General features: G+C 40.9%; 4 protein-coding genes across 8 annotated transcripts in view; 1 reads left to right on the top strand and 3 right to left on the bottom strand.

Annotated features, from left to right (window-relative positions):
- Positions 1-133: 133 nt before the first annotated feature.
- car15 (carbonic anhydrase 15) lies at positions 134-4,875 on the bottom strand. Its single transcript, XM_046066581.1, has 8 exons — positions 3,829-4,875; positions 3,696-3,725; positions 2,725-2,901; positions 2,485-2,630; positions 2,287-2,379; positions 2,135-2,201; positions 1,884-2,044; positions 134-1,791 (listed from the first exon to the last, which is right to left on the bottom strand). The coding sequence occupies exons 1-8, from the start codon at positions 3,881-3,883 to the stop codon at positions 1,567-1,569; spliced, it is 954 nt and encodes a 317-aa protein (XP_045922537.1). The 5' UTR covers positions 3,884-4,875; the 3' UTR covers positions 134-1,566.
- Positions 4,876-4,976: 101 nt separating this feature from the next.
- Positions 4,977-19,788, bottom strand: dgcr2 (DiGeorge syndrome critical region gene 2). Of its 3 annotated transcripts, none has more exons than XM_046066575.1 (11): positions 19,355-19,788; positions 13,467-13,499; positions 12,638-12,760; positions 10,216-10,302; positions 9,884-10,094; positions 9,228-9,304; positions 8,934-9,116; positions 8,648-8,851; positions 8,150-8,299; positions 7,437-7,673; positions 4,977-7,353 (listed from the first exon to the last, which is right to left on the bottom strand). In XM_046066575.1, exons 1-11 carry the CDS (start codon positions 19,434-19,436, stop codon positions 7,121-7,123), a joined length of 1,620 nt encoding a protein of 539 aa, XP_045922531.1. In that variant the 5' UTR covers positions 19,437-19,788; the 3' UTR covers positions 4,977-7,120. The 3 variants fall into 3 exon arrangements, with proteins under 3 accessions (XP_045922531.1, XP_045922530.1, XP_045922532.1); XM_046066574.1 differs by having other exon boundaries at positions 8,150-8,302; positions 19,355-19,772; XM_046066576.1 differs by lacking the exon at positions 13,467-13,499 and having other exon boundaries at positions 8,150-8,302; positions 19,355-19,766.
- LOC123981604 overlaps positions 19,262-22,757 on the top strand; it is a 14,921-nt gene continuing 11,425 nt past the window's right edge. For 2 of the 3 annotated variants that reach the window (XM_046066584.1, XM_046066583.1), the window contains exon 1: positions 19,262-19,843. The gene's annotated coding sequence lies outside the window, so the exon portion shown is untranslated. The remainder of the gene's footprint in view (positions 19,844-22,757) is intronic. The other variant, XM_046066585.1, reaches the window with a different exon arrangement.
- ess2 (ess-2 splicing factor homolog) overlaps positions 20,125-22,757 on the bottom strand; it is a 5,757-nt gene continuing 3,124 nt past the window's right edge. The window contains exons 8-10 of the mRNA XM_046066578.1: positions 22,603-22,712; positions 22,383-22,498; positions 20,125-22,221 (exon numbers count right to left, since the gene is read on the bottom strand). Coding sequence (XP_045922534.1) covers positions 21,948-22,221; positions 22,383-22,498; positions 22,603-22,712 — 500 coding nt within the window. The 3' untranslated portion in view covers positions 20,125-21,947. The remainder of the gene's footprint in view (positions 22,222-22,382; positions 22,499-22,602; positions 22,713-22,757) is intronic.

The following is a 22,757-nucleotide window of genomic DNA, read 5'->3' as shown; positions in this document are numbered from 1 at the left end:
CGCTGACACACCTTTGACACAGATTTAGAACTCTTTTTTTTTTTTTTGCATAATAGGCATTGCAACACAGGAAATAGAGCAGAGGGGAAAAAAGCACATGCTGCTCACTATTCAGAAAAAACAACAGCAAATGTGACAGAATAGGACATGTTTATTGTTTGAATATAGGAAAAATTATGAGAAACCTAAAATTGTAAACTGACATTCAAGTGTCAATCCCATATGTGATACTCTTTTCTTGCAGGTGTGTTTTTGCAGGTTAGCCTATTCTGCATACTGAAGTGCTTCTCCACACGCTGCTGGTTTATATTAATGCTGGTAATATGCAAATGATGCACACAGAATATTTTGCATGTTGGCGCAGGAGAGGCTACTCATTAGCAGACTATTACCTCCACTTTACGTTAGGCCCTTTGTTATTGAGTTCTGCTATAGGCCTTTTTCACAGCAGGCATTTTGACTTGTCATAGTAGAAAAAGCACTGGTGTTACTTAGAACATTAACGATGGCTCTGTTCCATTTAAGTGCATCAGTGAGCCATGTCACGGTTAATATTATTAACTACACCTGTGGTTTTGTTGATATGACAGAAGTCAGGGGGAAAGTTTTTTACGGGAATAACTTGATGCAGTACATCCATGCAGCTCATGCCTTGTGTGGGCTTGTCTGAAGATGATGCTGTAAAGATAACTTCCTATATAATTCCTCTTCAATTGAAATTCCTGTTTACAAGACAATACAAGGTGCCACCACACACTGTGGCAAAACTCCAAGATCTGTATTATGAAAATACTTGATATGAACAGCCAGTTCCACTAAAACAGATCTTCATGGTTAATACTTTTTATTTTCCTTTTTCAGCACTTTTCACCTAGCCATCATAAGGTCAACATTTTTTACTTTGTTTTATGACCAAATACCTGCAAAACTAATAACATTCTCACCGGCCTAGCTGTACTTTGTATAAATTAGCAAATGTTAGCATGCTAACACTCTAAACTAAGGTGGTGAACATGGTAAACATTACACCTGCAGAACATCAGCATGCTAGCATTATCATTGTTAGCATGCTGACTAGCATCTAGTTAGCGTTCAGGCTAAATGTATCTTTTGTCTCATCATCACTTTTTACTTTTAGTATTTGTGTAGTTACAAACAACGTCTGACCCAAAAAAATGAAAAGACCATTTATGTTAGGATTGTACCTTTTCGAGAACAAGTTATGAGTGCAAGAGGCCTGGAGACATAAATGCATACATGGCTGTCACTGGAAAACACATTTCAATGCTATCATTGCTCACATTCACATAATTTTTAACTGTTAGTAACAAGTCTGTTTTATCACATTTTTAAAATGCACTAATGGAGTTAAATCCCGCAGAGACAACAGGGCACAGTCATGAAATATTTAGTAACAATTCAACATTTTACAGTACTCTTCTTCACAGTTTTTTTTTTTTTAAATATGTAAAACTCTGCATTTAAAAGTCATTTTGGGGTAGACTGAGTGGCAAAAACACAAATTCATCTTTGTTTGGCGTTTCTTGATTTGGACATAACACAGTGCTAAAGTCCACAGATGAAGCTTCCCAGCAAAATGATTTGAAGCAGATGCACTGACACCGCTGACCTGAGGGGACGACTGGCCTTCCCTGTGAGGAGTTTGGCATCTTTGGACGCAGAGACGAGGCGACTGAAGGTGGGGTGGATGTGTCTGAAGTTGTTCTGCAGAGGTGTCACCTGCTCTGCATCCTCCTCTGTGGAGAAGATCTGTGAGGTAAACTGAGCCAGCTGAGGAGAAAATATGAAAGTCAAGTTTATTCACAGCATTTATATGTTGTTGTTTGTTTTTTTTGGTCAGCAAAATTACTTATGAGACATACTTGGGACCACGATATGTAGATGGGGACTTCATACAAAGTCCATACAACCACTTGAGAACATGGAGGGGTGGTGAGGCTGCCATAATAACGGTAATACTGACTCATGTTGTGCTTCGGTAGAAGGCTCATCAGCGGAAATGGCTTGACTTTAGTAGTTTGGCCTTAGGAAAGGATGCACAGCCGTAATAGTACAGAGTTAAAACCAACACAAACAGCAGGCAGGAATTCATTTTCTTTTAGTGTCCTCTAACCTTTGTAAGCAACAGAGGACAGCTTTTGTGATACGAGTCCAAAGTGCACATTGTCTGCGTAAACAACCTGTAAGAAAGGACAAAATCAGGATGCATTTGTGTGAACATAACCCCAAATGCTTGAATCTGTTGACACATTTATGTAAACTGACGTCAATGAAGAATCCAAGGACAGCAAGTCCTGTTGGATCATCCAAGGCTGCTGTCAAATTTGGATGGATGGACTTCATGTTGACTATGTGCATCTAGAAATAAACAAAACAGCATGTTAAAGGGAAGGCAGCGCTGCACCAGCCTGCTGCAACAGTTGGTTGGTGACAGTGTAGAGCTGTCTACTGACCATACTGTACCTCCATCGGGTATCTGCGTCTATCTACCGTGTGCTCCGAGCCGTTGGTGGCCAGGCCTCCCCAGTGGAAGTGCAGCTGGATGGTGTGGTACACATCTGGGAGACCTCCACCGCTCACCGACATGCCACTGCCAACCTGGAGCATGACTGGGAGCAAACACAAACATGTAATCACCAACACAAATGCACACAAGAGACAATACCATACCATGTTCAGGATAGTATCTGCCCGTATAGTCACCAGAGTGTCCGTCGTTTTTAAGAGTCCAGTGTCCTGTTTGGATCGCGTCGAAGCCCTCCAGATGTAAAGATCCCAGAGACTCGTTTCTGGTCATCTGGTGGTCCAGATTTATAGGGGAGTGATGCTCTTCAAGTAAGGGGTGACAAGCCGGGAACATGTCTCCCCATGCATAAGGATCTGGGGATGGCGAAGGAACCACATAAGAACCGAATACACCGTTGAAGGCAGAACAGAAGACGTGTGGTTCTCAACCTGGGGGTCAGGACCTCTCCATGGGGTCGCAAGATGAAACCTCAAAATTATTATTGTGATGGCAAAGAAGATAAATACTGAATCTTAATTTCCTGACCTTGGAAACAGGTCTGTAAGTTGACTAAGTCATTTATTGACAAGGCCCATTTAGTAGCTGTTCCAGAGCTTTCGATCATGTCATCTTTACACGCCGAGCTGTCGTCAAATTGTATAGTAGCTGTTCAAATGTTCAAATACTATTCTGTTTTTCTTTCTTGTTTTGGTGAGTACTATTTCCAAAGTGAAGAGTGCGCCAACCCACTCAAAATATCTGCTGAGCAAGACTGCATGATGCCATCAAAATCTCCAGAACAGCTAAGTGGACCTTGTGTGAAATAGCTCTGTCAAAGAAAGAAAGAAAAAATGCTACTCAAATTTTGCTCCTTTTTTTCAAATATTTTCTTTCTTTCCTTGTGAAATACTTGATTGAAGATTGCAAGAAGACACTGCTTCATTTTAGTGATCATCAACCAAAAGTAGTTTAAAAATGAATAAGTATCAGAAGTTTAATTGTATAAAATCATAGTCTATTTCAGCTGATTAATATTGCCCATTGGCTGGTGAAATATTCACAAAAAAAAAGGGAACATGGTACTAATTTCACATTTTAATAAGAGATCATATTCTTGAACTTCACTCTCCGTGTTTTAAGATTAGAAAGTAGTTCATAGGTTACTTACCACAGTGTTGCTCATTATAACAGTAGTCCTCTGGAATATAAAATTGCAAAAATGTTGACAAGCAAAACTCTCAATCAAAATTACGTAAATAAAATGTAGCTTTTGTCATCTGAGACTCAAGCAGGACCCTCACCAGAATTAACGTTGATCGAAACAACAATCACCAGGAGAGCAGCAGTCCAAATCATCGTAGGATCGTAGCAGTCCGATGGATCCAGACAGGTGTCAGTATCTGAGGTAGAGGGAGATCAGCGCGAACGTCCTACTTAAATAGGCGCGGAGGAAAAAGCTGAGTTTTATTTTCTCCTGGTCTAATCAGTGAACCGTGTCATTACCAGTCTAGTGGTCTTTTCTGATCAACAGGCTCATTGATGCAGGGCAGCCCCCCCCCGTCAGCATAGATGCACAGTGACCAGTAACAAGACCCATTCATCTCATGGGAAAGTGTAGCATGCTGAATTAGAAGGGAACAGAATATATATGGCTTCATGTAAGAGGCATTAAAAAAATGACCATTTAACTCCCTCAGTAGTAAAACAAGACATTTAAAAAGGTTTCCTTTTAACTCCATTATTGTCCACCACAGTAATATTAAAGCACTGAAGGACACCATTTCTTTCAAACATAAAAATAATGCATCTGTGGAGTTTATTTTTTTTATCAGAAAATAATCTAAATATATAGTCCTTCGAGTAAAAAAGGGGTATTATGAATTGTCTTTTCACATAAAATAATTAATAATAATAATTAATTAAGTCATTTTCTGAAATTGTGATCTAAAAAAACTCTGGCTCCTTTATTTTTAGACACAAGTGTAATAAGTTTCACAGTCTCATAAATTCAATCATCATCTCAACTGAGCAGCTCAGCGTTAAGTGTTACGTCTCTCCCATCCAGGAATAGATCATGTGATTCTGTCACTACTCGGCCCGTGCGAACAAAGCCGCTTTTCTTCAGCGACAATACTTTCCAGAAGGGTATCGCTGTCTCTGCTCTGCCCACTGCCATATGAGTCACTGTGAGGTGCACTATATCCACTTTCTTTAAATTATTTGAATCTTTTGGTTGCGGTGGATTGGATTTATCAGACTACCTCCATCTCACTGTTGGGGGATTTCCCTGCATCCCACCTTAATCCTCTTCTGTGACATTTAGTCACAGCAGGCGGAGGGATTTCCTTGACGAGTCAAAGGACTCACAGAGCAGCTAAATGTCGTGATTGATGAGGTTCAACATAAGGTTCAGCATGATGCTGTGTTCAAACCCACTGACGCATGAGTCTTCCATCATGGTGCAATTTATTTGGCATTTGATTAGATGTACATCTACCTCAAAAAAACACAAGCCCCCGCCCCCCTGCAAATTAAGCTTCTTTTTTTAAATGTAAAGGCTATGAAATAAAAGACATGAAATGAAGAATTTTTTGTATTATACATAAAACATTTCAAATCCAGTAAAATTAGTTATCACGCCACCATAGTCTAGCACAGAAACTACAGTGTAAATGCAGCTGTTGGGTTCATGGGCAGGTTTTTTGATTCATACGGAGATGTGAAATTATATGCGAGCCTACTGTACAGGACCGACTGTTGATCTAAAAATGTTTATATCAAAAGAATAATCTCTCAGCATGCCAAAAGAAAAAAAACAAACAAAAAAAAACCATGCACTAAAAAGCAGGTTGAAAAATAAAACCAAACAAACTTGATGGGGGGAAAAAATAAAATTAACCATCTCCTAGACACACACACATGCACACAGTACTTTTTTTCCCCTCCATGACATTTTGTTTGTTGGATAATCCACTGTGGATTGTCTATGCCAAAAAATAAAATTATAAATGGGGAAAATAAGCTTCAGCACAAAATAAAGATGTTTTATACATTCAGACACACATTTACAGCTGGTTTTCTTGAGTCAGATCAAAAGTGGTTTGAATGCTGGTGGCTGTGGGTCGACCGATCTAACTTCTTCAGGCTCTGCAAAAATTCATCCTTGAGAAAATCAAACGATTGTCATCATAACAAGGGTCTAACAAGTTTATACTTTTCTTCTTCGTCTTTTTAAATGCGAGTAACAGACCCATCAACACCAAACAGAAAACGACTTGCAGCTACCACTAACTGAGATAACTGGTGTATCGCGTGAAGAATCGCACATACAAAACAAATTGGGAAGGGGGGGGGGGGGGGTCAGCATTCAAAATGTGACAACTTAGAAATTTCTTCCCCTCCCCCAATAACAAACAAACAAATAAACATACAAAAAAAACAAAAAAAAAAAAACTTGATTTAATCGAGAGATGAGCGTGCAAGAACGTTGAGCTTTGAGTCACTAAACATAGTTCAATTAGCAAAAACACGACTATCCTGCAAAGAGTTGATGATAAAAGTAACAACAATGGGACCTTCTGCATTATTAAATGACTTCATGATTGGAACAGTTATTTTAGATAAACTGACTTGTCTCAAATTCAATGAAGGGACATCATCCCTAGTCTTCACACATGCACTTGAAAAGCTTCAGCGGGGAGTTCAGACTGCGTGTATCCCACAATATAACAATAAAGATTACAGCCTGCACTCAAATTATCATCAAAAAGAACACAATACCAAACTCAGATATTTATCAGTACCCACAACATTCCTTGATACATAATGCCTTGTCAGCATGACCTAATAAAAACCCTATAGCAGGAAACTAACCGTACCTTCTTGCAAGGTTAAACCTCTTTATTACAAAAGATCTTTTGCTGCAAATTTGCGCTATAAACCTGGAAGACAGCTTCATGTTTCAGACTAATAAAGTGAGGGGACAGTAGATTTTTATGAGCGAGTAGAAATCGAGATCTGGGACATGTCGTGACAGACGGTGCTGATGAGAACTTAATCGTTAAGCCTGACAGCTCAATAGAGATGCGTCCGTTTGAACGACAGTATGATGCAAACAAAAACGCACAAGGATCTATAGCTGGCTTCACTGCCCATTGGTCATTCTTCACCTTGTGTCGGACTGGGACACACAAGTATAACAAATTTGACCGGCACAGACCTGAGAGGGTATTTACATCAGGGCTTCTCGATCAATCAGGCCAACTCTGAGATGTTTGCTCAAATGTAGTGTTTTTTTCTTCTTCTCTGTACCGACACAGTCCTGTCTCTGCTCCCTCAGATGCCAGTGTCTTAAAAAAACAACAACACTAAGGCCAACTGCAGAAGAGTCTTCCGAAAGAGGGCATCCTCGCATCGCTGTAACACCTCAAAGACACAGGCTGCTTCTGATATGCCTGTAAACCTTTCCTGCCTGCAGTCAGCATTTTGATAAACGACACAAGCTGCGTCGTCTCCCTGCACAGAACGCACTCATGACCTTCCTCCACCAGCAGGTAATGTCCGGATACAGCTCCCTGCCGTCCATCCACAGTCCTATACTACGGTGCTGAGGGTGGAGATACAGTCTGTGGGCATGGAGGCGGAGGCGGGGCCATCTGTCGGAGTGTCGGGCCCCACCAGGAGGGTGCTGCTATCTATGGAGTCCTCCCTCTCCTGAGAGGACGGCGCAGAGCCTGGCGTTGGACCAGAGGCGTTGGGAATATCAGCCTGGAGCCTGTCTCCCATGGCGTTCATCTGGCTTGGCACCATGGAAACCCCTCGGTGTCCTGCAGGTAACAACAAAGAGAGGAAATGAAGATGAGAGCTTAACACTCTGATGAGACACCTGGATAACAGGATCAGCGCCTACCAAGGTCCACATAGAGGAGGCTGTCTGGGTTGATGGAGGCCTCATACGGAGGAGGGGGGTCATCAGGGTGTTGGATGTCGGGGTATTTGTAGGCTGCGTACGGTGGAGGAGGCTCCTGGAAATGGAAAGCGCCTCCCTCTCCATCATCAGACAGATGCAGGGGAGTGAGGCCGGTGCCAAAGACATCCGGGCCGTAGTCAAAGCCTGGTACTCGTCTTCCAAGGTTAAAGTGATGCACTGAGCAAATAAAGAAAACAAGAGGGGATGATGGAAAAATACTGCTAAACAGCGCTTACATAACACCACAAAACCAAAGAAACAGCACAAACTTAATTGGCATGAAAAAGGAGAGGGTTTTACGTGACTGGATGTATCTATATGGATTTAGATATCTGTCTCTCTGTCTGTCTCTCCACACACACACGCATGTATGTCTACATGTATGTATGTTTTCCTTGATATTGAGTTACGAGGAGCCTGAATGGTTGCTCAAATAAATAATGACCGTTATAAAAGAACACTTGTTTGTAACAAATTAAGGCAGGTTGGGGAACACCATTAATTTTTAAATTTAATTAATTCTTCTTGTGTATTGCACTGCTTTAAAATGATTAGAAAATAAAAACTCATGCACTGCAGTTAATTTAACTGAAAAGTCTCATTACATAACCAAATGATCATCATTTAGAGTCTCCAGCAGGCTTAATGCTCACAGTTTCCTCCAATCAGAGTTTCAATGCGTTCACGTCTCCGCTGACGGAGTCTGTGCACCATGAAGAGCAGCAGAGAGAGGATGAGAAAGGACGAGATGCAGCTGACGATCAGTCTCATCCCGCTGGCCATCGAGTCAAACAGACTGTTTCCATCTGAGGGAAAGCGAAGAAATAAGGACATCACCTGCTGCAAGCCCACTGGTATGAAATGATCTGGGGGTGTCATGCTCCTGAGTGTTCATGTATGAAGATTAGACAGTTTGTCCAAAATCACACAGACACCTCTTTTGTGAGTTCATGATACAATATGCTGTATTCAATGCTGTAGATTTGGAGAAGCACCACCTTGTGGGACTGTTACACGGAAATGACTTCATGTCAACAGTTTCTATGCACCAGCTACCACAAACTGGTGGCTGAATGTCCTTGAGTATTCGCAGGGGGAAAATACTCTGCTAAAGTGAGATATAGCTGTAATCAGCGAGATGTAGGCAGTACCTGGGTCGAGGCAGGTGAACTTGCAGCACTCTTTGGGATCCTTGCGGAAGTGCTGGCAGCCCTGCGGACGCTCACACAGCGCAGCTACACACATCTCAGGCTCACCGTCATGACACGTGCAGCTCAGACACGGGTCGTCCCCCTTAGGGGTGAAGTAGTAGCCCTCGTTTACAACATTGTCTTTTATATCCACGCACGTTTGCCCTGTCAGGGAAAATATAAGATCAAGACACAGTCCAAAATAAAACATTGCGTGACTGATGGAAAGGATTAAATGAGCACATACTTCTCTTGCAGAGGAAGGGGAACTTCTTGTAGCAGTTCTCCGCGTGCCAGCTGTGCAGGCCTCGTTCATTCATGCTTTTGATCTGAAAGCGCTGCAGCTGGGCACAGAAGACATTGTCCTGGGTGGGAGATGCCTCCCCAAAATTGGTCAGACCCTCAGGTGGCAGAAACACCTGCATTGATCCTGAGAGGGAAGAAAAAGAAACATTTTTTAAGCATTACAGTCAAGTTACAGAACAGTAGTGAGCTTTCCAGTATTATTTATCTTTATTTATTTAAGAGTAAAGCCAGGTACCCTTATATGCTACCTCCCAGCGGCCCTCGAGGGAGTGGTTCTGATTGGTGATCACATACTGGTAGCCCACCCAAAACCTTAAAGACAAACAAAACAAGTAAATTACTACAATATTTAAATTTACTATTTCAGCATTTATGCATAAACCATTATTAATAAGCACTGCGACTGTTGGCCACTAGATGGCGTGCAACCAATGACTAGAGCACACTCTCTCCCTCACTTCTGCAGGAACATAATGATCCTTTGACTGTATATCTTATTTCATGAAAACACAAAAATGGCAAAGCACAAGTTTAATAATTAGAAAAGGACATTTGCACTTTAAAGATTTTGATCTCTAAAGACTGAATGGAGTTTGTAGTGAGCTCCCTTTACTGTAAATGAATGAAAGCATGGCATGCATGTTCAGCCAGCCGTTTTCTGCATAAAGGCCAAATAAAAAGGCAAAGAAAGAGTTTAGAGGTTGGACAGAGCTGCACACAGGGGTAGAAGCATCTGAAAAGTCTTAGTAGTGTCTGGTCTGTAATCAGACTATGTTAAGTGGTAAATATGAAGAAACATCACAAAAATATGATTAATAACCATGAAGTGAAGCTCTATCAAGAAGTTCTCAATAAAAAGGCTTCGACTGATTTATAAAACAAAATACTCACTTGCACTGGTCTCTGCGCTCACAGACTTTGTCGTCAAAATCCACCTCGATCTTCAGTATGAACTGCAGCTCCTCGTTGGTGACAAACGTAGCCAATGAGCCGTTGACTTTCTGACAAGTATCCACAGCCTGCCAGTAATTCTCGTTCCTCAGATACACTTTGTAACAGCTGGCCGTCTTCTCGTAGTGGTGCCACCCACTGGGGCATTTCTCTGTGGATGGGTAATAAAACTTTAAGCACTGTGCTTGCTGAAAGCTGGGTTCTAATGCAGAATCAGCAACAATATAATCAACTAAAATCAAAACGGGTGGAGAGCGACGGGAAATGCTTACTGTTGAAGCGCACAGGCTGAGCCACACCAATGACGTCTTCTACCTGGTCATATCCATTGCCAAAACGAAACCTCTCCTCCTTAATAGCTGCGAAAACAAACATGGACACGTTTTTTACCCAACCTGTATTTGTGTTTATTAAAAAGATTTCTATAGAACTTTTTTTTTCCCCCAGGCAAGGTTGCACAACATAAACCAATGTGGTTTATGTTGTGCAACCTGTTAAAAGCCTGTGATATAACGAGTCTTTTTTCATTTGATAGATAAAACACATGAACTGTCAGTGCTGCTTGCAACATTTCGAAACGTAAAGTTTGTGTCTTAACCACCAAGAAGATCCAGGAAGCGGATACAGATTTGAGGAAGATACAAGCAGAACCACAGAAGGTCACTTTATTGACATTCAAACTGTGCAGATTGTAACTGTGCTTGTGTGTATCATGACATGGGGAGTCTATAGTAATTACAATCTAAAATCCCAGACTGGACTACATACAGTTTTTCTAAGGGGACTGAGATCTGATTGACATCAGGATGAATCTCCTGTGAATATTCTGCCCAAATATCATAACTAGTCCTTGGTTTTTATACAAGAATATGTGTTGAGGAAGGAGTTGCACTAGAAACAACAATAATATATAATAATAATAATTTCTCTATAAACGGTGTAATCCGATGTCAAATCTTTGATATCATGCCAACAGTGCCAAAACGCAAACTTCACCTATAAACAAATGAACAGGAAGAAGAAAAGGGGAAACATTTTATCAGTGGAATGATTAAAAAAAAAATATAATAATAAAAAACAGAAGCAGGCAGATTACTCACATGTTGAAAAATAGCTGACATTTAAAGGTGATTTTTCATGCAACACTGTAGGCTGATAAACTCAAATAAACTCAGTGTTCCCTTGATTCAGCAAATTATAACCGTTGTCAGAATGAGCAAAAATTACAGGAATTACAGGTTATAAAAACAGCAGCACTGTTTTCTGTAGCAGGAGTTTCATCTGCTTTGAATTACCAAGGAAGAGCAACTCAGCTCCCCAAAGTAAGACATAAATTGAACTGAAAACATGACATTTAGAGAAAAAAAAAAAACCCAACTAAAAGCTTATAATTTCTTTACAGTTATTGTAGTTAGTTCTATTGTACATCTCCATCTTTAGCTTTAATGAAATTGTTTTTTTGTTTGCAACCTGGCTTACTTTTATACAGTCTGTGTTTGTGTTTCCTCTTTAACCTGCATTGACGTTATATGGCTGAACAGTTTCCCCCTGGTATTTGTCTGGCTGGAGTTAGTGTGTGAGGGATTGCTCCACCTTGCCACATTATTCAGCAAAGAGCTAATCCCAAACAAGAACATTGATTTCCATGCGTGCTGTTGATTTAGCTGACAATAAGCCCTCACTGGGGCATGTGTGTGAGCATTGTTTGTTTTTTTTTTTCCCCTCTTGCATTTCTCTGTGAAACCACAGCTACTGTGCGCATACGGAACAACGTGTAAAAACACAACATGAACATGTAGAATATACAGTGTAGGGATTTGAGGTAAGTACCTTTTATTGGTGAGTAAACAAAGACTGGCTTTCTGCTTCAGCATGCGGCGCTGTCTGTGATCTTTTAAAAGTCCAGCCTTCGTCTGTTCTCTAAATGTGGTTTTACCAAGGAATGAACAGAGTCCAGTGTAAAACCTCAATCACTATACAGTGTTGTTGGCAGGCCTGCGGTGTTAACTCAAAGGCATGATGCACAACCACTGCTGTATGGAGGTCACATGCTGTACTCAATCCTTTCAGTAATTTCTATTATGCGGTCAGAGATCTGGGGATAAGGTCTCTCTGGATTTAAGAGGGGAAAACAATAGGATTTCGCTCAAAGGATTAGCACTGCAACATCCTACGCAGTGTTGAAGAGATCAAGAAACGCTAAACAAAAACACAGACACATGTGCAGCCACTCAGAATTTAACTCTGCCATCGGACGCTGTCAGTCCAGAGCTGCTAGTCCTTTATTTTGATTCACTGTGGTGGATTAGTGGGACCTTTTCAGACCTGCAGACTCAAACCACGTCTGAGCCGTTTTATTAAAGCAAATCAGCTGAATTGAGATATGTGTGAGGGTTTTATTGTGCCACACACACTAAAATATGTATATATATGACTGGGTCGTCCTTCAGTTCAGTCAGGGATGCATTTACAGGCCGCTCCTGTTACTGAACATCTGAATATTGTGTGATCAGGTCCCAGTGCGTCCTTAAAGTGTTCTGAGTGCGTTCACACCTGTGTGTGTAGAGCTGTCCAGCTGTGACCCGATCAAGTGTGAAAAGGTCCTGGGCATTGCTATTCTTTCCAGAAATCAATCATGTTATGGGTGTTAGGTAACAGAGTGGGTGCGAAAGGGCTTAAGTGAATTAAACTTACGGGGACAGTCCATCTCGTCACTCTTGTCCTCACATGCTGTCCAGCCGTCACACTGCCAGGACATTGGGATACACTGCATCTTCCCACTGCGGCAGGCAAACTGCCCAGGGCTGCAGCGCTGCTCTGAAATACAACAAGAGAGTTTGTGTGGTCAAAGCTGCACGTGACGGCGCACTTCTCCGCACAAGAGGAAAACATTTTAAGTCTGAGTTCAGCGGAGCACTGAATGAGGCCACGTGTGCTTTCAACGGCATCTGAAAAAATAAGAGTTCTTAAGATGGTGAGAGGGTGAACATTTGGGCACACAAACAGATTTTTAAATGTTGCTTCCTGATAGCGACTGGGTGCAAACAGAGAAAAATCACTGTCAAGTAAGACCGGCGCTACCACTGCACCGATGACATAAACAGAAGATACTGGACTCTACAGTGAAATACTGACACGTATTAACGTCTAACGTCCTTCAGCAACACAGTCTGTGCTAAGTGCATCTCCATGCCACATGATTAGGAGACGCAAACAGATCCCAACAATGTTCTTGATGCTCGGGAGAAAGTTCAACCGATCGCCATGCTCTTGTTTTTAAGAGGTTAAAATATAAACTATATTAGATACCTAGAAAATAATTATTTTTTTTAGAATAAATGCAGATTGTAAGATTGTGACACAATCACATGTGTTCAGGCTTTAAATGTTTTTTTGCATGAGGTTTCTTATTACTATCTGAAAATATTTAAGGTCAGTAATGCTTTGAACTGAAGGAGCTGCTGATAAATTCTAACAAAATGATCAGACAGCCACTACACTAAAAGACATACTGCTTGCTTACCTGACAATAATCTTGCCAGAGCTAGCCGTGGACCTGAAACAAATAAACACAATAGAGTGACTATCCTGTATGTCAGCGTGCTATCTTTCAGGATTTCTTAAACTGCACTTGTGCTAGAGTAATTTTTAAAAGAAAAAAGTTGAAAAAAAGACAACATCCATCCTGTTTGTGCTGCTCATTATGTTGTCTATAAGTAAATTATTATTTATGAAGTCAACAATTCTCTGGCATATGTCAGTGCTCAGTGATTTCCCCAGTTGCTTGCCCAGTAGAGGGTACATCTGTTCTTGGATACAGGTGGTGCACCTACAATGGAGCAGGACCACCCACTCACCCGACAAATATGGCAACACTATTTTTAAAAGCTCTGAGCTATTTCAAGTGACTATTGTTGCATCTGTGTACCAAACACCACCAGGTGACATGAACCCACACAAACTACACTTTAAGCTTCCCACGGAGCGAGGCCACAACACACACTGGGCTTTAAAAGGAGTGATTAAAACCGGTCTTTGTTCAACTCGAGTTCTGACAGCAGCACAAATAAGCCTCAAAAAAAAAAAAAAAAGAGTGACTTGGAAAGGCACTGAAACATTCAGATTTCCCACATAAGGGCAGATTCACTATTTTTTTCAATGTGGATGTAATTAAATGTTTCTCCATTATTTACAACCATCAACAAACAAACCAACTGGACGATTACTCAGACCTTCTAAAGAAAAACATAAACCTTGCTTTATCTGGTCATATTGATTTCTTTTTGCGTCCTGTTTATTGCATGGCCCAAATGTAGCCGAGTGAAACAAGGTTAATGAAATGATTTAAAAGAAAGGTATTGGTTGTAATCCGGTTTTTACTTGTATACAACATAGACCAGTCTATTTATGCTGTGAGCTTCCTGTTGTGCAAAAAGTTCATGCATGGTGCTTGCTGAAGGCCTAAACCTTTTCCTCACTGCAGTATGTTTAAACTTACTTTAAGGACGCCAACGCTAAATTAGTCTGTGCTGTTAACTATGATTAATGAGAACGCTTAAATAAGGTCTGTGTTGAAATGAAGTCAAACTATCTGACTTTGATGCAGATCGCCTTAACTCTGCCTAAATGGTGGTCATCTCTGACACAGCAGACGTCGCCTTGTCTTAATGCTAAGTGGATTGAGACACATTACAGACCGGTCTCAGTCTCCTGGACCTGAATGCATTAGCGCTGATCCCATCGAGCCTGAATGTGTGTCAAATTGACAGAAAACTAAGAGACCATGTATCCCAAATACACTGGAGAGGGTTTGTGATGTTAATAATTAATTAATAAAAAGTATTTATACAACTGTTTGTGAAAAGACAAGGTTAGAAAATGCTTATGGCTTTCAAAGGTAATAAACCAATCCTCAAGTGCCTGGAAAGATATTACAATTATGTGTAAATATCTCCATCATATTTAATCTACACTCTCATAATGTTTCCACTTGCAAATCTCCTGTAGACAATAACACTTTTTTTTTTTTTTTTTACACTAGCTTTGTGGGCATTTTCTGTGGCTGCCAGGCAATCCGACAAATCCAAAAACAGCTGGTGACTGTTTATTTCAAATGTAGCGGACATTTTTTAAGCTATATCTGCATGTGCACAGGACTAGAAAATAGGTGCCTGGTTTGTGGTTCCTTATGCCTGTGGTTTGAATATAGACTCGCTGCCTGCACAGATCAGTATTCACGCTCTCTGTGCTTTTCTGATAAATGCTGCACAAGAGCAGCACGAGTAGAATTTATTCAGATACCAGCAGCCTACTACTTTAGGTTATCAGATGTTATATGTTGAAGTGCACTTCCCTTGTCATCATCTGAACGTCCTGGTGATGGGGCACCTGAATCGGCTGCATGAAAGCTCATCTTTTCCTCTCTGTTTGTTGGGATTTTATTTATGAAATTGTACTGCACACATTTGATAACTAGGTTGATGTTTCTTTCCCTGGGCAAACTAGAAGAAGACCACTGATGGTTCAGGATATTCACAATGCAAGGTGGCGTGACGTGCTTGACATGCAGCAAAGGTTACTGCTGTACACACAGTAAGGCATCTGCGTGATGGGTTGGGAATAATGGGGAGTTTCCCCTTTTTGAAGGCCACGGGCAAGCAAGATGAAATCATCTCTTATTAAGGCTATTTCTCTCGCAAGCTTTGAATTTTGTAATGTCAAGCCTACAAATGAGTGAACGCTGGCTACCCTGAGAAAAGTGAGCCTTTGCATCTCTTACATAACCACCAGGACAATACAATAAAAGACTATGAGACTGCCCCAACTTTGTCCCTCTGAAGTATAAACGGCACAGCGAACAGGCCTTGTGCTCATGCTGCATCATCTCCAGCCATTGATGATTCACATAAATGCCGAGGCACTCTGTTAAAAGTGCTTAGTGGATATGTCCCTTCATTTCTTTTTCCTTTTATACCACCTCACATTTTAAAACCAATATATTTTCTCTTCACAGTGTGGATGAAAGCACTCCGGGTCAAATTCTTTCGAGCTGTTTGGTTTGCAAATAATTATAGATAGGCAGCCTATATGTAAGAAAGCCGTTTTAGGGTAGGTAATTATTACGTGTCACTGGCTTCCAAGAAGTTAATCACATATTTTTGTTTTTACTCTGCACTGAAAGGTTCAACGCGTTTAGTTCAGTACCAATATGACAATGTCAATACTTAATTGATTAAAATAATGGTAAACAGATCTGCTCTAATATACAGAGCTGTACTGCTGACGTTTACCAGTAGGAGAAAAGGTTAACTGGTTATTAAATACATAAGAATTAATTCATTTCAATAAATGTAAGCATCTAATGTGTTCCAGGGATAACAAGTATGAACTTTACTGACCTGTGGCAGAAACCAACCATAGTCTATTTGCAGGCGGCTGGTGGGGTATCAGGTGCAAGATACTTGGCTTTCAAACGTTTTGTCAGCCTGACTGAAACCCTGCTGCCCTGTGACTCCGTCTGTCTCCTTCCCTGACATTTTCCTCAATGTACACTTTCAATTGCTCAACAATAGGACAGCTGCGTGAGCAGGATGTTGCGAAACATTTCAGGTGTGACCGTGGAAAAAGTCTTGCTCATGAGCCAGAGGTCTGCGGAAGGTCAGTGCTGTCTCACTGACTCCTGCAGCAAGAAATTATGCATCTGTGCTCTTGTAACTTCTAATTGCTGACAGGTGAATAAAGCTGAAAAACTGGCAAAAGAAACAGCAATCAATAGACCTTGTGCCCTTAGAAAGACAATCATAATGTATGTGTTAATGTCCAGGGTTGAAAACTACAGGCTGCACCCGGTCACAAAGATTATTTTATGACAACCCATTGATTTACCAATCACACTGGAGACATCATCTATCATATCAATCAACCTGTCTTATCAACAATGAGTGATTTCCACAAGTCATTTTCAAATGTTTGCTTCCATTGTCTTTTTTTAAAACAAAAGTGCATCATTGCAAGTATTCGTGGCAGTATTTTAAGTCTTCTCACTGCAAGTTAACTATCTGCTGCAACTGTAGTCTCGTCAGTGGGGCATCAGGTTAACAAAAACATCTGACCGACCACGGATTAAGTGTGTCAAAACTACAGCAAACTTTTTTGTACCCAACATGCTGTGATAAACCAGCTGCCGGCCTATCCCCGTCGGCTCACTCTGCCCACAGACAATAAACAAAATTGAGCAGACTGGTTGTTCAAGCTGATGGACGTTTTTCCAACGGTTTGAGATTTCAGTCTTGCAGCAGCCACAGGACATGCACATGTTCTAACCACAGAGCCACTGCACTGTCCTGGTCATGTGTAGGCTATTTGATCATATCCATTTCCGTTTTTACATTTGTCAGGTACTTTTGAGTAATGCAAAACCCCATTGGAGAGCCATTATTTTCATGTGAAACTTGCTTTGGTCATTAGAAGTGATTCAGATTATATTTTGAATTAAAAGCCCTTCGAATATTTGGCGTTCTCCCTCGAATGGAGGTGCAAAATGTTGACATTTTAATGTTGCCTGGTTCTCAGACAAATATCCAGACCTGGTTGAACAAAACTCAAGGCTTTTACCAAAACAGCCATTTGGATCTGTGACAGTAACATTAGAAATAATCTTTACAAGGCCCTTATCTTGCTTGCGAAAACCTGCTGTGGAACAAGTGTGAAAATCAGGCGTCAATTATAAAAATCAGACATTTTCTGAAAAGTCTGTGTCCACACAAAGTGAAAAAAATACAGTTAACTACAGTTAACCTTCCCTTTTCAGGTTAGTTTATGCCGGTTATAAGTCACATAAACAAAAAGGTGCTGTGTTCACTCTTTACCTTTAGAATAAATATTCTTATTTGAAAAGGACTACAGTTATAACTGTAGTGCAAATGAACCACAAAGAGCCTCCTAAAATGAACTTAATGTCTGTCCACCAACCAAACCATCCATCGTCAACCGCTTATCCTGTGTACAGGGTCGCGGGGGGGGGCCTGGAGCCTACCCCAGCTGACATTAGGCAAAAGGTCGCCAGTCCATCGCAGGGCCACACATAGACAGACAACCACACAGAAAGGCCGGGGGTTTGAACCCACAACCTTTTTGCTGTGAGGCGACAGCACCACCCACGAACCGAACCTCTCCACAGAAATGAACAATAAAAAGGTCCATGCAGTGTTGTGTGTAACATGTTATCTGGGCAGGGAGTTACTCTGTTGGATTAAGCCAAACAATAATGTGCTTATCCATGACTTGACCTGATAACACTTTCCAAATCCCGACCGCCAAGCCACATGATAGTCGGGATCACAAGATGCATTTCTTTTCTTGCGGCTTCAAAAAGGTATCCATGCGAGGCTATGCAAGTGCTTGCATTCAAAGCACGAGTACAGGCTTTCAATCCAGACAAATCATGTAAAATCACGGTCCACTCTGATTCATAAAATACTGGCATTTTGTGACTAACGTGACTACCTGAAGACACCTTCAGTGTAGCAGCACTGTACTGGAAGTGGTAAGATTACTTTAAACAAACATGCACAGTATGCATTTCCTTATTAGGGGGCTTGTATGGTTTGGACTGTGTCTGCAGTCTGTGTTGCACACAAACACAAAAGGATTGTTATGCTGCGATCCAAAGAAAAATATTCATTCTCATCTCTTTTATCAACTTAGAAGTCACATAACGATGGTCCAAAGCATCTTTAGGACAATTCCATGACAATTGCATTACTGTTTTTTTTTCTTTTTTATTGCTCCGATACGTTTAACTGTGTAGCTAAAGGATGAGTCAATGGGAGGCAGTTTTACTGATGCAGCAGCATGAATCTCTGACATGCATTTCAAATTACAGCTTCACTGCTAAGCGGACAAACCATGCCGTGATGTGGTTGAGGGTAAACACACCTTGGCTCAATTGTTTACACACCTTTTATTATTTACAAGAGTTAAGATATCCACCTTTTATGATATGAGTCAACACAAATATTTTAATATATTGATAATTTCTCAATCCCAATGCAGCTGTTTATATAAGCGTTAAAACTAGCTAAATTATAAAACAGAAGCAAAGGTCTTTATTTGGAACAAACAAATATCGTTAACTGTTTTTTTTAGAGAAATAATGTGGATATGTGGGCTGGATGACGTTACATGTTGTCATTTAGTGGTAGGTTTTTAGCTTGCCTACTGCCACAGTACCGACAGCGAGGCGGTTCTCCACGCTGCCCAGCAGCAGCTCAGTTTAGAAACTACCGGAGGCCGTGGTTTACCCAGCAGGCCTTTCCGCCTGACCCGCAGCTTTCCGTTCACAGCTGTAATCTGTTTCTCCCACTTCCGAGCCCACGGGGGGAAAACAATTTAAATTTATAATAAATTTACCTGTCCGTGGTGGGTCCGTTAGCGTGAGGACGAAGAGAAGAGAGAAGAGGACGAAACTGCTGCTGTCAAGCTTCGGCAACATTTATCCTCCATTCATAGTAACTCCTCTATTCAGAAATGTTTTAAAAAATATATACCGAAGATCTGCACTGCCGCCGCCCTCTCCGGGTTTATAACGGTAAACACTTAACACAGTTTACGCTCATTTTTATGCACTCAAAGCGGCAGCTAACGAAGAAAAATAGCATATATGAAGCATAGTCGCTCCAGATTGTGGTTAATCTGTCCCTGCAGCTAACGTTAGCTCGCTGGCTCAGCCGTTAACGTCGTCTGTCCTCCAGCGCTGCTGCTCGGTGTGAAGCGGCGCTGGTCCAAGATGGCTGCGGCCTCCCATCATAACAATCCCAAACATGGAACAGGCTATCAACTGGAGGAGCTGCCGGGGCGGAGTCTAGCAGATTACACCCAGGGTGACACACGAGAACCAATGTGAGTGCGTGTGTGTACCCGTTGAGATTACAATGTGATGAATCCGACAAAATATTATCACTGGTTGTCCTGAGCGGATGGCATCGACACACGGATGAGTGGCGCAGTTTATCACACAGCTTCGTGCGAGCTGCTGACACACTGCACTGTGTGTTTTCCGGTCCTTGTCACACATAGCAGACGACTTTGATGGAGTGTTGTTGTGCTAATTAAAAAGCTTATGAAATGAAAACAGTTTTCCTCAAGGTCACAAACGTACGTGAATCCATAGCATTCATCACCCCAGTTAAACAGAGATTTATTCTAAAACCAAGTTATTTCAACAAAGCAGTCGTGGGATTTGCCCTTTCTTATGGGATCCTAGATAACTTTTTTTATTTAAGAGCCATCATTATTATAATTCTACCAGGAATGTTATTTGATTTGCTGTCTTATGCCCTTCCTCTGTCTGATGAGCCCATGTGTTTAAGGAAATGTTATGGCTTACTTTTGTTAACATATTGGGAGTTACAGACTGGGGACAAATTAAAGGAAAACACTGAATTAAAGAGTGGAGAAACATATCAAATACAGATGTTTCAGTGCACCAGGGCTCATCAAATGGACGTTAATATGCTACAGCCTTAACAGTCACCAGAGCTCAACCCAGTTTCACATCTATTTTAGAATTTGGACCAACATGTTTAGACAACACTAATCGTCAAATCAATTTAGTGCTGTGTCAGATAATCTCTGATGCTTTATTACCCTCTGTTGTGTCTAGCTGTTTGTTTTTCTTTCCATCTACTGCACTTAGGTCTCTCTTGCAAAAGATAACTAGATCTCATTGAGATTACCTGATTAAATAAAGTATATAAATGAGGAAATATCTTGTGGAGGAATGGTGTACATCCGTCCAATAGAATTCCATAGATGTGGCAAGGAGTACGGAGCCTCGTGGTGGCCTCTTGTCACCCATCTGTATGTACTGTATTATGTCTTAACAGCAGTTTTTCGGCTTAAAGACCAACTTCAATAAATGCAAACCCATCTTTTCACTGCATTTGTGTCAGGACCCAAATCAAAAGGGACACATTTTCATAAATATACATATTAAACATTCACTGTACTGAAATGTAAAAAAACCCCCAAAGGTTTAGGTATAATGTCTACAGCTCAGTCAAAATTACGTCTATGAACCATGACTCCTGCGTGTGCGTTGACTAAATCTTGCCTTAGGGGAGCCTGTACACCCTAATGTTACAAAAAAAAAAAAAAACACAACCGACTGAGGGCATGTTAGAGTACTTGTGGCTGTAGTTTAAACACAAAACATCATGACTATACATTTACATTTGAAGCTTGCTAGAAAATAAAGGGGAGATATAAAGTTAATATTGTACTTCGACCAGTAAAACAGAACTATTGACAATAATGTAATCTGGTGATCCATGGTATATTCTTTTGTAGACCATTTTGAGTCAAAAATTTGACATTTTTATTATAGATTAAGAAAAAGTTTGTACAGTTTTATGAGCCTGCTTAACTTTTTCAGTTTTAAATTAAGAAGATATATAGTGGCAAAAAGAAACATTTACACTGACAAACAGTGAGCTGTCAAACTGAAGCCCAGTGGGTTCTTTTTCTATTTTTAACACCAACATAAAAGCATGACATGGTAACAAAACATGTCACTTTGAGTCATTTCTATGATTCTGAGACGAACACTGAAATGTCATGGTAGCATGTATGGACAGCTGGGTGACAGCTATGAGATGCTGTGCTTTGAAATCTCATGTGTATGTGGGACTCTACTGGACAGCTACTGGATTATAATTAAATTAATATAATTTAGGCAGGTAGCTGTTTGGCCAAGTTTGATACAACAAGATAAACAAGTAATTGAATACAATTTGGACACAAAGATGCATTTCACAGGGACCTACATGTAACCTAGCTGTGCAAAAATGTAACGAATATATCCTTAAAAACTTTTCGGTCTTTATCGATTGCAAAATGTGCTCTTTAATGGGAGAAAACTGGGTCTGGAGAGTTAATAATCAAGTTTTTCCACATTATAATGAGTCTGTTATGTACAGTTAAAGCAGAGAATATCTTCTCTTACTTAGAAAAAGTCTGAGGCTTTCCGTCTCTTGGGAAGTTGCAGCAGATTGTCTGTGAGTGATGTCAGGTCCTGAGAGCTTGGCGTCTTGGCTTTGTCGGGTGTTGGCGTTCCTGAGGGAGTGGCTGGGCCACCGAAGGGAGACTTGCAGACTGTATGTGAGGGCGATGGGGTGTAACTTGCTCTTAGTGCTTTGTCTGTGTACTTGCTAGATGTCCGATTTACGAGCCTCCGCAGGGCGGGGGTGAGGGCTGGGCTCAGACCTTTAGGCGTAAGACTGGAACACACAAGGTTGATGTGGTCAATTACTTTAAAAATAGTTTAGAAATTGCTTCACAACTACATTATTAAAGAAAATTTGCAGCCTAAAAATAAGCTGACAGATGCAGTAAGAAACTTAGAAGCAGAAATAAATCAAAGAGCACCAAACATCTTTACCTTGCAAGGTTCTCTGTGGCCTTTCGCAATGCCTCATGTTTCTTTGCACGGTTTTTAGCGGCAGCTTCATTGGCCATCTTTAAGCCCAGCCTCTCTCGTCTTCCTGGTTCTGGAATCTTTTACAAAAAACATATATTAAATGACAACATTTTACGATTTAACAAATAATTCAAAACTAAGGATTAACAAATTCTTACAGCTATCGCAGAAGGTTCAGTACCTTAAATGATGGTCCGTGATTCCTCTCAATATATGGGCTGTCTGATCCATCCAGACGAAATGGGGTGCTCTCAATCTCACCCCACGTCATCAGAGGCGACTCAGATACACCTGAGGGGACAGAAACAGCTTTCAGAACTCCCCCATTACATTTCG

Source organism: Micropterus dolomieu, linkage group LG13, assembly GCF_021292245.1.
Source record: "Micropterus dolomieu isolate WLL.071019.BEF.003 ecotype Adirondacks linkage group LG13, ASM2129224v1, whole genome shotgun sequence".
Classification (NCBI taxonomy): domain Eukaryota; kingdom Metazoa; phylum Chordata; class Actinopteri; order Centrarchiformes; family Centrarchidae; genus Micropterus; species Micropterus dolomieu.
This window is presented reverse-complemented; position numbering and strand designations above follow the sequence as displayed.

Coding starts and splice junctions, on each gene's coding strand:
- car15 (XM_046066581.1), bottom strand. CDS start 3,883: ATGATTTGGACTGCTGCTCTCCTGGTGATTGTTGTTTCGATCAACGTT. Junction 2,045..2,134: donor GTCCTCTGTTGCTTACAAAG/GTTAGAGGACAC, acceptor TCCTTTCCTAAG/GCCAAACTACTAAAGTCAAG. Junction 1,792..1,883: donor TCTACATATCGTGGTCCCAA/GTATGTCTCATA, acceptor TTTTCTCCTCAG/CTGGCTCAGTTTACCTCACA.
- dgcr2 (XM_046066574.1), bottom strand. CDS start 19,436: ATGTTGCCGAAGCTTGACAGCAGCAGTTTCGTCCTCTTCTCTCTTCTC. Junction 10,095..10,215: donor TCAGCCTGTGCGCTTCAACA/GTAAGCATTTCC, acceptor ACCCATCCACAG/AGAAATGCCCCAGTGGGTGG. Junction 7,354..7,436: donor CCTCCTCTATGTGGACCTTG/GTAGGCGCTGAT, acceptor TGTTACCTGCAG/GACACCGAGGGGTTTCCATG.